We start from the raw sequence: 15,310 nt of genomic DNA on the forward strand, positions 1-15,310 counted from the left end.
GAATTAAGCAAAACAGACTTTATTGACTTAGTTCATGAGAACACAGATTAATTATAGGAGCTATAGACATCGCCTGCCTGCATGTTAAATACGTCATCATACGTCATAACAGAGACATACAAATAAATACCAGAGACCTGAGACACAACTAATGCAGATGAAGTGAGCAGACACAAAAGCTGCAGAAGGTCATGGATCGAAGCATCGCTACGAGAGAAATGTACTGTTTCAGGTTATGGTATTTAATTAAAGTATCAAACACATAAAACAGATAATGTTAGAGTAAATGAAATTCTTTTTAAGTAAACAATAGTTTTTGACAACATTGTTTGGGAGAAAAATAAATGTAATAAAACTTCATATTCTGTTTATATCCTAGTGCATCATGCTTGTGACTCACTGACACCACGAATGTTGGATTTATTTTAGATTTGCAGCTTCTTTCACTCTGGTGACGTCCTGTGATGTCTGGCGATGGATCATTGATTTCTTCATTTCTGGTCACCTTCACCCCTGTTCTGTGGAAGCTGCTGGTGCTGCCCACTCCCACAGGGCGTCAATCACTGGTTGCTGTGGTTTCCACCCTGTCCTGTTGCTCAGTACCAGTGGATCTAGTTTTTGGAATATTCCACATCTATCTGTCTCTGTTTACTTCTTCCTTTGTCAGATTCAGTGAAGTCTTTAAGAAAGACTCGAACAGACGTTCATGGTTTAGCACCTGTTGCTGTGTCCCTGTTTCTAACATACACTAGGTGTAATCACACATTCATCTCTCTGTAAAGGGAACATGCTAACTACACAGCTAACTGTAATTTAGGAGAGATTATATGGTTGTGTTTTAATAAATAGAAAACTGTTTGATAAAATGTTACTTCCTTCTTATTTCTGCTGAGAAAATAAAAACCATATCAAAATAGTAGAACTTTAAGCTGTACAATCCTTCCGCTGCTTCGGCCTGAAGCGTGTGCAGGGGAGCGCTTCAGCCGAGTCCTCAGGAGTAGAACTTGCTGTTGTTTACCTTCTTTTCTTTAGTCCTGGAGCATGAGAAAGGAATAGAGGCATTGGTCATTTGGTCAAGTGGAGACGGCTCCTTGTGCTGGGACGCTCACCTGTGTTTCTCACTGGCGCTGTACTCCCTGCTGAGCGGATTGGGCTGGCGAGGGAGGCTGGAGCTCTGAATGTTGGCGTGAGTGTCGTACAGGAAGGGCTCGCTGCTCACCTCCGCCTGCTTCTTCCTCAGCTGGCTGGAAGACGAGTAGAGCTCCTCCTCCGCTTTCTGAAAGAGCCGCGCGATCACACACACCGAGTTCACACTCGCACCCTGTGAAAATCAGTTGTAGGCCTGTTCCAGCACAGTGTGTGCAGCTGTTCTCACCCCTGCTTGCTGCACGCTGATGTAAACCAGCAGCGAGGCCAACTCAAGGTCTTCGTTGTAGCCGTTCTTCAGAGGCACCGAGCGGTAACCTGTGGTTAAAACAACATTTGGTTTGATGTGCTGAAGCTTTAAAATCAACAGCAGGTAAACTAAATACTAGATCTAGAGGCTGCCCGACGTTAGTCAGTTCAAATACTTGCTTGAGGGCATAGGCGCTTTCTGTTTGTTTTAGTGTTGCGTTAACCTACTCTATCAATCAATAAGCGAATCAGTTTTCATTCTCTGGAGGCGATGGCAGGATGAGCAGCGGCTGGGAGCTCTGTGCTGCGTGTGGCCCTACCTGAGCGGAGGCCTTTGACAGGAAACGTAGCCTGAGCCAGGGAGTTGGGGTCAGAGAACATGTCCTCCTCGTTGACCACGAAGCGCAAGAAGCTCAGCTCGGGCTCGAACACAGTGAGGACGACGGGCTCCGACGGGGCTTTCCACACCGGGTTCAGACCGTTGTCACCTGCGGTGGACAGGACGGAGGCTCAGTTAATGCTGCCGTGACCCACCAACAGGAAACACCCCCCGTCACACAGCCACCGCCTCTGTCCCCTGTTTGATTTCCAGATTCCCTCCCCCTACGCTTACGATAGACGATGGTCTTGAATTTGTCCTCAGTGTGTCCACACAGCTCGATCTCAACAAACGGACTGGCGATGCTGCGGCCGGGCATGGGCAGGTGTCTGGCAGCGATGACCTGGTGAGGACCAACACGCCTGCGTCAGAACGCTGCTCTTCACACGGCATCGCGACCACAACACGCACACGTACCCTGACTGCTATGCTGAACTTGACCTTCTTCTTCTCCTGGTTGGGGTCGTAGCTATCAGAGCGCATGAACTCTGGCTGCAGCACGTAGCCTGTGCATCCGTTGAGGCCGAAGAGGGCGCTGTTCAGCTGGGTGTATTTATCTGCGTGGATACACACCCGGTTCATTAACTCCTAACATTTAAAATTTAGATCACAATTGGGGCAAAGGCACTCCGTTCATACCTGCAGTCTGGAAGTTGAGGGCCACCATGTGACAGCCCAGCGCCCACAGTGGGTACGGGTTGTAGTTGGACGACGCCACGCGCCCGGCTCTGGGGTAAACGCGGCTCAGAGCCTGCCGGTTGTACTGCACAAATTCCCTGGTGCGGTTCTTCCCTGGAGTCTTGTTCTCCACGAAGGAGCGGACCTCTTTGTAGGTGTAGGAGTCTGTAGAAGGAGCCAAACAAGCTGTCACTGACACGGTGGTGGTAACACTGGCCACCCTCCACTACAGTAGCACTGACTCTATGTGATCACACAGCCTAAGCAGGTGAGTGGAGCCCGCTCGCTAGACAGTCACATCCTGTTTGAGACTCTCAAACACTGAACACATCTAAGAGCAGCAGCGGTTCAGCGCGTTTACCGAAGCGGTCCTTCTCTTTGCTGCGCGGTATGCAGTAAACCACCAGGTCTGACATCTCCATGGCGACCTCGGCCTTCTTCTCTACTTCCCACTTCTGTCTGATCTGAGGTTGGACATGAAAGGCATCCTGTTAGCAGACGCTCGGCGGTTCCCTCCGTTCTACGCATGAAGCCCTCTCTACCATCTGCTCTTCGTTGTACTGCCTTCTCATCTGCGTCTGCGTGATGTCCCATACCACCTGGTACCACTCAAAGAGCTCTTCCACGGAGTCGGCCGCCAGGTCGAACTGCAGACTGTCCTGGTCCATGTCCTGCAGGGTCAGAACGTGGGCCTTCCCGTTCTTGCCATTTTTCACTGTAGCAAGGAGGCAGAGGAACACAGAGTGAGCGTCTGGGTCGGGTGCTTATTGAAGCGATGGGGACCTCCCGGCACACACTCACAGTTCTGGATGTTGCAGTTGGAGATCTCCACCACACCTTTGCACAGTTCGCCCAGCGGGTTGTCTTCCATGTGCTACACACACATTGTGAGATTACCACCAGACAAACTCATACTGACAGCAGATCAGGTGAAGTCCAAGCCTCACCTCTGCCGTGGCGCTCTCCTGGGAGGCGTTGGACACTTCCTCTACATAATTAGAAGGGAAGAAGAGCTGCAGCTTCCCGCCGTGGTCGCCTTTCCACCTGTATTGAGTAAAGTTGTGGGACAAAACGTGAGCAGGAGACCACCGAACCCCAGCAGCACCAGACTGTCACTCAGAGTCCCACCCACCATCCACTGTTCTCCCTGGACACGTTGTGGATCAGCGCCCCTTTGCCAAAGCTGAGCTCATCCGGCCGCGTCGCCTGGAAGCTGTACAAAGCTCTGACTGTGCTTTGAGGCTAAGGGAGACACACTTAATCAGACATGTCTTGATCAATAAAAGCTGAACAGGAAAGGAAAGGTTCACCCACCAGTGGTGCTTCGATTTTGTTGGGTTGCACGTAGGTCTTCACGTCGTACAGAGACGCACAGTCCTTCATCTGTGTAGCATGAAGCACATCATCAGACGATGATGTCGTAATTACAGTAGTGCTACTGTACAGTTCAATGCTTCTACAGCTGTGGTCCCCTCACATCTGTGAACATATACAGCACGTGTTCCCCAGGGTTTCTGGGCTACAGTCAGAGACTTGAGTTCTCTCTAGATGTTCATGACAGACATGCTGTGTTCAGCCGTGGCCCATCCCTTGTGTTAACCCCTGCAGCCACTCACTGTGCTGAAGCGCTCCACCAGCTCCGGGGTGACCGGGTAGCGAAGCTTGATCTTGCGATATAGCGGCTTCTTCCTGAAATAGTTCACCAGCTCCACAAGGCTCTGGAACTCCGTGGTGGTGCCCAGCAGGTACAAGTTGCCCTCCTTCTGGATCCGGCAGTGTTTCACCTTTCCGTCTCCTCTGCAACGCACAAGACTCAGCTAGGACCCAGTGCAGTGGAAGAGCCCAAGGAAGGAGAAGCCGGGAGGTGACACTGCACCTGAACGTGATGGCGAAGGAGTCTGGTTCTCCCTCCCGCTGCCGGATGAGGAAAGCTCCGTCTCTGGGGATCCACAGCAGATAGTCCTCAGCCTGGCCTCTGCTCAGGTTACTGTAGAACCACCTGCACAGCACACACATACACACGTGTGTGAGGGAGAAGAACCAAGTGCAGCACAAGTCTTGGTCCTGACTCCAGTATGAGACTCAGCCTGAGCTGGGTGCTTCAGGTCCTGGCAGACCTGACCTACAGAGCTGAAGCTTAGCAGCATAAAGGACGAACCCTTCTTTCAGGTGTGGGTTGGGCTGCGGTACGGCGTCAGTGAGCCGCAGGTCGAAGTCGTGGCAGCGCAGCGGGTTTTCTTTGTAGTGCTGGATCAGGGAGTACACGCTGGGAAAGTGCAGGTTCGGTGTCAGGTAGAAGTAATTGTGTCCTCCCTCTGAGCCCGAGCGAATACGACAGTGCTGGACTCTCCCACCGCGCCTGAAGTGCACATGGAAGACATGCTTATACAACAGAGTAACACAAAGAGGAGCTTGTATTTTGCTTTAATCCCATTGTATTTACCTAAACCTTCGTAGACCACACTCCAACATTACTTACTTTTATGGACCAGCACCGTCACATTAAACTCTACAGGCCCTAACTGGTTTGATGATAAGATCAAGAAACAGGAAGCTGTACCAGAAGGAGAGCGTGAAGTCTGTCACATAATTGCCACTTCGTCGCACCAAGAAGGTGCCGTCTCTTCCCCCGGTTTCTGAGCAATATTCCTGGATCAGCCTCTCGGCCATCGTCCTGCCCTCTGTCATACAGTCATGAAACCACAGCTCTGAACGGTGCAGGTCCTGGTACTGACAAACAGCCACAGTGGTTTACACATTATGGCATTATGTGATTTGATTTAAATAATTAAAACACAACATGCTAAAAGCTTGTTTACCTTCCTGGGATCTTCATCCTGCTCGTCCTCCTCTTCTGCATAGTACAGCTTGTCGTCACGGATCACACAATAGTGCTTCTTCCACAGCTAAGGAAGAAATTTTCATAGTTTAAGCTCATGTAAAATGAGCAGCTCGAACAACTACTGACCTGCTCATTGAAGGATTAATATAAAACTGCAGTAACACTAGCTGCCTTATACTTTGGAGTCAATGGATGGATAGATGAGTAAATGGATGGATGGATGGATGGATGGATGGATGGATGGATGGATGGATGGATGGATGGATGGATGGATGGATGGATGGATGGATGGATGGATGGATGGATGGATGGATGGATGGATGGATGGATGGACCCACCTGGTCCACAGGGTCCCAGATCTCCAGATCTCCCTGCTTCTGCCCCTTCCTCAGGTCTTTAGTCATTCCTCCGCCCTCCACACTGAGCTTCTTGTGCTGCATCAAGACAAGAAGAAAAAAATTATATAACACAAACACAGACACACACACACACACACACACACACACACACACACACACACACACACACACACACACACACACATACTGTACCTTGAGTATGATCTTGCCCCTGAGCTGTGTGGGTGAAGGCAGCTGTCCAGCCATCTGCTCCACAGGTTCAATCAGCAGTTTGCTTCCAAACACTTCCCTACAGATTCGAGCCATCTGACGCTGCTGCTCTATGGAGCAATGCTCCTCTATGGACAGGATGACTGGGTACCTATAAGACAAGCACAGTAAACAAGATGCTGTATAGACAGGATGAGCTCACCACAGACAGGAAAGAACAAAAAACCTACTCTGAGGTGACAAAAGCATGGTCGTTTATTGCCTTGACCACATCCTCAAACTTGATCTTGGTGGTTCTTGTCCATCCGTGGTAAATGATTGGCTCCCCGGGGCCTTCCCAGCAGTCCACTACATGAAAGAACGGGTTTTATCAAGTCGACTTCATGCAAACAGGTCAGGAATTCCCAAGCCACCAGCAGCAACTGTCCAACGCTCACACATATTTGGGGCCTGGTGATCGACACTGTTAGTTTGACACTGCGCTCTCCCTCGGCTTGAGGTTATTTCATCTTGACTCACCCAGATCTGGAGCTGGTCGCCATTGTGCAACACATAAACACACACACACACACTGATAGGAGGCTGTTCTTGTTTCTTGTTAAGTGACTGTTGGAGGAGGAACACTCGCTGAGTTTCAGCAGAGGCAGTAGCGGGAAGGAGCACAGACGACGCGATGGCAACAGTACTGGACATATTTGGTCATGTTCCTGTTCCTCATTTAATTAACTCATTCTCTGCACCTGTGGGTTAAAGTGTTTCAGTTTAACCCAGAACTCTGACCCTGGATTTTCTGAGCTTTTGTCCGATCAACCCTTGTTGTCTTTCCTACCCAAGAACTGAGCCCTTCTGTACGCTGGAGGGAGGCGGATGAATGGAGCAGCCCAGGCAGGAAGTAGCGCCTCACTACTTCTAACTCTCTGCTTGGACGGTCGGCTCAGCTTCACTCACGTCTGCCCCTGCTCATTACTTTACTCTTAAAGAGGGCCAGAAATTTATTACAAAAGTATTTTAAAACAAACTGCCTGCTCAATCTGTGACTAACAGGCAACGATCTTCCTCCTGTCATGGCTATGTGACCCGTTACCAGCACCAGAGTTTCATACTTACGCTCTACGCAGCGGCATCCTAGACGCAGGCAGCGCACGTAGGCCTCTGTCGATGACTCGCTGCGAATCTGATCCCCCGTCAGGTAACTGGAACATCACCACGCACACATCATAAGGAAATACTGGCACCGCCTGGTACCACCAGGATCCATAATACCTAGCTAATACCCTGTAAATAAGTGACTAATGCTTTGCAGCGTAGCTTCCTGCTGCTACATCAAAGGATGAGATTACGGGATGCTCACGTGTTGTGTGAGGAGCTGATCCAGTAATGAGACAGGGGATTGTTCATGTCCAGGGGTCTGATGTCTGAGACCCGCTGGTCCCACACTGAGTTCTCTTTAGAGAAGAGGAAACTCAGGAACTAGAGGAGGAGGAGGATTTGAAATGAGCAACACATGAACAGGTTCCGGTTTCAGGTAGGTAGGAGGTAAATTTTTCATACACTCAACTCATAACTGGAAGTTCCTACTTTATATTCATTCAAATCAAATTCTTCCCACAGAGCAGCACGCTGTACCTCGCTGACGGTGAACTCCGGGCCGTTGGTTTTCCTCATGGTGTCATCGATAAAGGTGGTCATCAGTTCTCGGACCTGGTTCAGATCGCTGGCCCACAATTCCTGAGCGATGGAGGCAGAGAGCAACAGATTGTAGCCATAAATAAAACTTGTGGTTTAGGTGGTGGTTTAGGATGTTTCAATAATGTTACATTGAAATTCCAAAAAATAATATATTAATAGCCAGAATAAATACATCACACGCAAATTAACAAAGGGAAATAGATCAATAGACCGATAGAAATGGCAGCTATGCAAAGTCTGCTCCCGGTGACGCATACCTGCTGCTGGTAGATGAGGAACCTTTGAAAGTCGTGGAGCAGAACTGCAGAGGCATCGGGTTTGTCGGTGTTGCTGCACAAACAGAGAGCAGTCTTCTCATTTCTGTCAGCTCAGTGAGACGCAAGGATGGAGGAAGAGGACAAAGGCAACAAACTCACTCACCCCAGGATAAAGGCACACGATTCCTTCTTGAACTCATCCAGGATCTGAGAGAAAAGGCAACGTGAGCGACACCCTGCCAAACGCGACGTCACCTCACGCCGACCCGTTCACACTCACCTCGTTCTGTTCGAACATTATAAGGTTGTACAGTTTGTGAAACTGCTCAAAGTCCAGTCGATCCTTCTTTGCTCCCACTTCCTGTAAGAACACAAAGCGCGTTGACCCACCTACAGCAAACTGGACCCTCACGTAGCTTACGTGGGTTCTCCTAAATCACCAGTTTCACTACACATCATTATCTCCTGCCCAGGTCTCCAGCTCCACTTCCTGCTCTGCCCATATTTGGTCTGGAGGCTGACCTTGTGTTTAGTCTTCATGCACCCAGCTCTGGTCACCTTTACTGTGAACTGACTGACTATGGAGCTAATTGTTCCACTTTAAGAAGAAATCTGCCTTAAAGTGGCCTTAGTGACATCTACAGGACCAACACCGTGGAAGCCATGAACAGCTCAGTGACTAAAATGTTTATGGTAATTCAATAAAATACAACCTACGTAGTCACATGTATCGACCTTCAGTGTGAAAAGAAAGATCGAACCTGAAATTTATCTTTGAGGGCGCAAAGGCTGGGAGCCTTGTAGTTGATCAGAGGAAGCAGAGCCTTCAGCTTCTTCAGGGAGATGCTACAAAGGAAGCAGAGCATGAATGAGCCGTCGTCCTGCTCTGCTGCCGCATCAGTCTGACCACACGATATGGGCCTGATATGCAGTGGATTCACACACTGGTCAGTGTGAACAGCCACCAACAGACTTGTACAATAACACATCATTTCTCAGGAACAAGAACTGACTGAGGTCCGTTGAGCAACGCCCTGGAAACATAAGTCAGTACCTGTTGGTCTTGGTCTGGTTGACGGAGTACATCTGCTTCCTCAGCCAGCTGTGGAGAGAGCAGGTCAGAGGTCACTGGCTGCATGGGCCTTCATCACTGAGGACTGTGTGTGTGTGTGTGTGTGTGTGTGTGTGTGTGTGTGTGTGTGTGTGTGTGTGTGTGTGTGTGTGTGTGTGTGTGTGTGTGTTTGCACCTCTCGATGAGAACGGGAGTGGAGGCCATCAGTGTCTCCTGCCTCAGCAGCTCCAGTCCAATCAGCCATTTCTGAACCTCGTCCACAGTATCAGCTGGACAAGGAGCAGAACAGACAGTGACTCATCTGTCTGTGGGTCAGTGGCCTGCACCACAGACGGCAACGTGGCGGCTTACCTCCAAGACTGAGGCTGCTGAGCACGAACTGCGACCCGTAGAAGATGGTGAAGCAGGTGTTGTCGTCGTGTCTGTCCTTGCCGTCCTTAAAGCGCTCAAAGTCCTTGGCGTTCCTCCCGGCGCGAATCTCTCTGATTTCACACAGGTCCACTGAAACAGAGCGCCAACAACACGCCGCTCTTTAGAAGGAACACGGAGGCTTTGCACTTTCACAACTGCTCCTGACACACTGCAACCAGCAGGTCACTCGTCGCGTCCTGAAGGACCCCAGGGCTCAGCTGGAGAGCAGCGCGTCTAGAGCACTCTGGCTGTGAGACGGTGCGCTCTGACAGAGTGTGCTGTGCAGAGCGCCTCCGTCCGGTTCCTAATCCTCTGTGTGTGACCCATACTCACAGACGCCGTCGGTCCGGTCTGCGGTGCGCGTCCACGCCACCTGCCGGGTCTCCATTATGACGTGGACCATCAGCCTCTCGGCCTTCTGGCGGAACACCGTCATGACCACGCCCATCTCCAGGTCCCGCTTGATCAGAATCTTCTTGTACTCTGTCATCTCGCCCTGCGGCGCCGCCTGAGCCATCTGTGGGGGGAAGCACAGGCCCGCGTTCAACCGACCAGGTGGTGTGTGCAGATTTGGCTTCTAGCAGCGCATCTTGTGGGCAGGAGGGTCGCTGCCACCAGCGCTCCTCATGTTCTACCCCCGCCTCAGCTTGGCCTTGTCCTAACTGACTGACTACTGCCACTACTGCCTGTTGCACAAACTCCTAGAATCTTTTGACACCCTGCTCTGTCATGGCTCAGCCTCTTCCTGTCACAAACTTATGGGTCCTGCTCAGCCTGTCATTCTGCTCCAGGAACTGATTAGTCAGCGTTTACTATAAATACTCCCCTTACCGTCATTTAATGCAGCTGCTCAACATGTCGGCTGTTTTTCACATGCTCTAACCTGGGACTAGATTCTCATCCATGAGTTTCATGACGTCTCTGGATCAGTGCCGCTCGACGCAGGATGAGTTGTTCAGTAGAGAGATTCAGGTCAAACGTGCAGTATGAAAGTCTACTGTGTAGTTTATACCTGACAGACCAAAACCACGCTCCAGTGAGCTTCACCATGTGGTTGTCATGATCTGTGTTTTTGTTTCTAGTTGTATCATGTTTCACGCCATGTCCTGTGTAACACTACTTCCTGTTTTATTTTGGTAGTCTCCTGGTTTCTGTTCCTGCTTTAGCTTTACTTCCGGTTTTTGTCTTGTCACAGCTGTCCCTGCTCCACCTGATCGTTATCCTCACCTGCACTGTATCAGTTAATTACTCATCTGTGTATTTAGTCACCTCCTGTTCCCGTAGTCACTTGCCAGATTGTTGAGTTGAGTATGAGTTGAGCGTCCCTAGTTTCCTGAGTTCCCTGAGTGTTCGTGTTCTCGTGTCTTATTCCTGTTTGCACCGTGTATCCTGCCCGACCCTGGATTATCTACTAACCGTGAGTTTTTGCCTGTTCCCTGCCTGTACTTTTGCCGAGCCTTTTTGTGTTTGACCTGGACCGTCTGACCGTGCCTTAAGAAATAAATCTCGTTTTGATTGTAACCCTGCCTTCGTGCTGTGCATGTGGGTCCGCCGTCTGCCCGAGTCCCTGACAGAACGATCTGGCCAAACTTGGACCCAGCCAGCACTTAGCCTCCGGTCAGGTCAGTGACTGTTTTTCCCTTGTTTTTACGGCAAATATAACTCTCCCGCGGAAGTATGGTTTCGGTTTCCTCCTCTCCGCCTCGACGGATCGTCGTGCCTGCACCAACCTGCCCAGCTCCATGGTTATTTCCCTGGGAGGATTTCCTGCTCTCACGCGGTCCTCAGTCTCCAGTTCAGCCGCGCGCTGCTCAGTCCCCAGTTCAGCCGCGCGCTGCCCAGTCTCCAGTTCAGCCGCGCGCTGCTCAGTCTCCAGTTCAGCTGCGCGCTGCTCAGTCTCCAGTTCAGCCGCGCGCTGCTCAGCCTCCGGTTCAGCCGCGCGCTGCTCAGCCTCCGGTTCAGCCGCGCGCTGCTCAGCCTCCGGTTCAGCCGCGCGCTGCTCAGCCTCCGGTTCAGCCGCGCGCTGCTCAGCCTCCGGTTCAGCCGCGCGCTGCTCAGCCTCCGGTTCAGCCGCGCGCTGCTCAGTCTCCGGTTCAGCCGCGCGCTGCTCAGTCTCCGGTTCAGCCGCGCGCTGCTCAGCCTCCGGTTCAGCCGCGCGCTGCTCAGTCTCCGGTTCAGCCGCGCGCTGCTCAGTCTCCGGTTCAGCCGCGCGTGCTCAGTCTCCGGTTCAGCGCGCGCTGCTCAGTCTCCGGTTCAGCCGCGCGCTGCTCAGGTCTCCGGTTCAGCCGCGCGCTGCTCAGTCTCAGGTTCAGCCGCGCGCTGCTCAGTCTCCGGTTCAGCGCGCGCTGCTCCAGTCTCCGGTTCAGCCGCGCGCTGCTCAGTCTCCGGTTCAGCCGGCGCGATGCTCAGTCTCCGGTTCAGCCGCGCGCTGCTCAGTCTCCGTTCAGCCGCGCGCTGCTCAGTCTCCGGTTCAGGCCGCGCGCTGCTCAGTCTCCGGGTTCAGCCGCGCGCTGCTCAGTCTCCGGTTCAGCCGCGCGCTGCTCAGTCTCCGGTTCAGCCGCGCGCTGCTCAGTCTCCGGTTCAGCCGCGCGCTGCTCAGTCTCCGGTTCAGCCGCGCGCTGCTCAGTCTCCGGTTCAGCCGCGCGCTGCTCAGTCTCCGGTTCAGCCGTGTGTTGCCCAGACCCCGGTTCAGCCGTGTGTTGCCCAGACCCCGGTTCAGCCGTGTGTTGCCCAGTCTCCAGCCCAAGCTCCAGACGCCGCGGTCCCGTTTCACCATGCGGGTCCCGGTACAGAGGTCCGGTCCACACCGCTCCCAGCGCCTCAAACGACGGACAGTCGCAGCTGCTCCGGACGGCGGCGGCGCGGTTCCAGGATTCCGGGTCCCGCGGTCTCGGGCATGGGGACCGAGCCGTCTCCTTCTCCGACAGAGGAGCCCCTTGATTCTCTGACTGACTGTGTCCCTCTGATAACAGGCATCCCAGACAGCGTCGCCCGACGGGTCCACCTCCTCTGCTCTCCTCCAGTTGCGTTTCTCTTCGCCCACCTCATGAACACCGCCGATTCGGCAGCAGACCAGGGCGCGAGAGAACAACTGTTCATGGAAGCAGCCGCTCTCGTCCTGAGGGAGCCTGTCCTGCGTGAGGCCCTGCAACTCCCGGGCCTGCAGCCAGCGGCCGCTTCATGCCCCACCTCTCAGTCAGTTCAACCTCGCCATGCTCATGCCCCGGTGCAGCCCTGTCGTCTCCAGGCCCCAGTCCAGTCGAGCCCAGTCCAGATCCCAGTTCAGCCCAATCACGCTCAGTCCTTGTCCCAGTCAGAGGGCACCGTCCGTCTGACGACTGTTAGTCCAACCCAGTCAGGCCCGACGTCTTCCCCGTCGAGCTTGGCAGCTGTAAGCTGTCATGCCAGCTCCGGAGTTGACGCCGTTCCAGTCCCTGTTCCTGTTCCTGTCGGCCATGTTGACGCCGTTCCAGTTCCTGTCGATCCGTTAGGGGTCGTTCCTGTCCCCGTCGGCTCCAGTAAGGACGTCGTTCCAGTCCCTGGCGGCCATGTTGAGGCCGTTCCAGTCCCTGTCGGCCATGTTGAGGCCGTTCCAGTCCCTGTCGGCCATGTTGAGGCCGTTCCAGTCCCTGTCGGCCATGTTGAGGCCGTTCCAGTCCCTGTCGGCCATGTTGAGGCCGTTCCAGTCCCTGTCGGCCATGTTGAGGCCGTTCCAGTCCCTGTCGGCCATGTTGAGGCCGTTCCAGTCCCTGTCGGCCATGTTGAGGCCGTTCCAGTCCCTGTCGGCCATGTTGAGGCCGTTCCAGTCCCTGTCGGCCATGTTGAGGCCGTTCCAGTCCCTGTCGGCCATGTTGAGGCCGTTCCAGTCCCTGTCGGCCATGTTGAGGCCGTTCCAGTTCCTGTCTCTGTCGGCCCAGTTGAGGCCGTTCCTGTCTCTGTCGGCCCAGTTGAGGCCGTTCCTGTCTCTGTCGGCCCAGTTGAGGCCGTTCCTGTCTCTGTCGGCCCAGTTGAGGCAGTTCCTGTCTCTGTCGGCCCAGTTGAGGCAGTTCCTGTCTCTGTCGGCCCAGTTGAGGCAGTTCCTGTCTCTGTCGGCCCAGTTGAGGCCGTTCCTGTCTCTGTCGGCCCAGTTGAGGCCGTTCCAGTCCCTGTCGGCCATGTTGAGGCCGTTCCAGTCCCTGTCGGCCATGTTGAGGCCGTTCCAGTCCCTGTCGGCCATGTTGAGGCCGTTCCAGTCCCTGTCGGCCATGTTGAGGCCGTTCCAGTCCCTGTCGGCCATGTTGAGGCCGTTCCAGTCCCTGTCGGCCATGTTGAGGCCGTTCCAGTCCCTGTCGGCCATGTTGAGGCCGTTCCAGTCCCTGTCGGCCATGTTGAGGCCGTTCCAGTCCCTGTCGGCCATGTTGAGGCCGTTCCAGTCCCTGTCGGCCATGTTGAGGCCGTTCCAGTCCCTGTCGGCCATGTTGAGGCCGTTCCAGTCCCTGTCGGCCATGTTGAGGCCGTTCCAGTCCCTGTCGGCCATGTTGAGGCCGTTCCAGTCCCTGTCGGCCATGTTGAGGTCGTTCCAGTTCCAGTCCCTGTCGGCCATGTTGAGGTCGTTCCAGTTCCTGTCTCTGTCGGCCAAGTTAGGGTCGTTCCAGTTCCTGTCTCTGTCGGCCAAGTTAGGGTCGTTCCAGTTCCTGTCCCTGTCGGCCCAGTTGAGGTCGTTCCAGTTCCTGTCCCTGTCGGCCCAGTTGAGGTCGTTCCCGTAGGCCAAGTTGAGGGCGTTCCCGTAGGCCAAGTAGAGGTCACCCCTGTCTCTGATCCCGTTCCCGTCGGCCCTGTAGCGGTCGTTCCAGTCCCCGTTCCTGTCGGCCCTGTAGTGGTCGTTCCAGTCCCCGTCACCCTTGGAGCCGCAGTTCCTGCGCACCTCCAGGAGGAGGTCGCGCTAGCCGCAGTTCCTGCGCACCTCCAGGAGGAGGTCGCGCTAGCCGCAGTTCCTGCGCACCTCCAGGAGGAGGTCGCGCTAGCCGCAGTTCCTGCGCACCTCCAGGAGGAGGTCGCGCTAGCCGCAGTTCCTGCGCACCTCCAGGAGGAGGTCGCGCTAGCCGCAGTTCCTGCGCACCTCCAGGAGGAGGTCGCGCTAGCCGCAGTTCCTGCGCACCTCCAGGAGGAGGTCGCGCTAGCCGCAGTTCCTGCGCACCTCCAGGAGGAGGTCGCGCCAGCCGCAGTTCCTGCGCACCTCCAGGAGGAGGTCGCGCCAGCCGCAGTTCCTGCGCACCTCCAGGAGGAGGTCGCGCCAGCCGCAGTTCCTGCGCACCTCCAGGAGGAGGTCGCGCCAGCCGCAGTTCCTGCGCACCTCCAGGAGGAGGTCGCGCCAGCCGCAGTTCCTGCGCACCTCCAGGAGGAGGTCGCGCCAGCCGCAGTTCCTGCGCACCTCCAGGAGGAGGTCGCGCCAGCCGCAGTTCCTGCGCACCTCCAGGAGGAGGTCGCGCCAGCCGCAGTTCCTGCGCACCTCCAGGAGGAGGTCGCGCCAGCCGCAGTTCCTGCGCACCTCCAGGAGGAGGTCGCGCCAGCCGCAGTTCCTGCGCACCTCCAGGAGGAGGTCGCGCCAGCCGCAGTTCCTGCGCACCTCCAGGAGGAGGTCGCGCCAGCCGCAGTTCCTGCGCACCTCCAGGAGGAGGTCGCGCCAGCCGCAGTTCCTGCGCACCTCCAGGAGGAGGTCGCGCCAGCCGCAGTTCCTGCGCACCTCCAGGAGGGGGTCGCGCCAGCCGCAGTTCCTGCGCACCTCCAGGGGGGGGTCGCGCCAGCCGCGTTCCCGGCGGACCTCCAGGGGGGGGTCGCGCCCGTCGCGTTCCCGGCGGACCTCCAGGAGGGGGTCGCGCCCGTCGCAGTCCCGGCGGACCTCCAGGAGGGGGTCGCGCCCGTCGCAGTCCCGGCGGGCCTCCAGGAGGGGGTCGCTCCCGTCGCAGTTCCTGCCGACCTCCAGGAGGGGGTCGCTCCCGTCGTAGTTCCTGCCGACCTCCAGGAGGGGGTCGCTCCCGT

General features: G+C 54.9%; 1 protein-coding gene across 1 annotated transcript; it reads right to left on the bottom strand.

Annotated features, from left to right (window-relative positions):
- Positions 1–3: 3 nt before the first annotated feature.
- Positions 4–9,967, bottom strand: LOC114857551 (1-phosphatidylinositol 4,5-bisphosphate phosphodiesterase gamma-2-like). The gene is made up of 32 exons (XM_029154131.3): positions 9,626–9,967; positions 9,233–9,382; positions 9,057–9,150; positions 8,864–8,911; positions 8,571–8,655; positions 8,090–8,170; positions 7,973–8,016; positions 7,810–7,882; positions 7,490–7,591; positions 7,215–7,333; positions 6,971–7,056; positions 6,094–6,211; positions 5,846–6,014; positions 5,633–5,728; positions 5,272–5,358; positions 5,013–5,182; positions 4,611–4,811; positions 4,329–4,451; positions 4,069–4,249; positions 3,767–3,835; positions 3,585–3,694; positions 3,400–3,496; positions 3,254–3,326; positions 2,995–3,167; positions 2,814–2,916; positions 2,414–2,617; positions 2,192–2,331; positions 2,009–2,117; positions 1,716–1,883; positions 1,376–1,464; positions 1,110–1,276; positions 4–1,034 (listed from the first exon to the last, which is right to left on the bottom strand). Exons 1-32 carry the CDS (start codon positions 9,807–9,809, stop codon positions 992–994), a joined length of 3,756 nt encoding a protein of 1,251 aa, XP_029009964.1. The 5' UTR covers positions 9,810–9,967; the 3' UTR covers positions 4–991.
- Between the last annotated feature and the right edge of the window lie 5,343 nt (positions 9,968–15,310).

Source organism: Betta splendens, chromosome 6, assembly GCF_900634795.4.
Source record: "Betta splendens chromosome 6, fBetSpl5.4, whole genome shotgun sequence".
NCBI classification, from domain to species: domain Eukaryota; kingdom Metazoa; phylum Chordata; class Actinopteri; order Anabantiformes; family Osphronemidae; genus Betta; species Betta splendens.

Bases quoted from the DNA above. Each gene is read 5' to 3' on its own strand.
- LOC114857551 (XM_029154131.3), bottom strand. From the start codon at position 9,809: ATGGCTCAGGCGGCGCCGCAGGGCGAGATGACAGAGTACAAGAAGATT. The intron at 2,332-2,413 runs GTATGAACGGAG...GTATCCACGCAG, and splicing joins CCTCAACTTCCAGACTGCAG to ATAAATACACCCAGCTGAAC. The intron at 1,277-1,375 runs GTGAGAACAGCT...CGGCTCTTTCAG, and splicing joins TCAGCGTGCAGCAAGCAGGG to AAAGCGGAGGAGGAGCTCTA.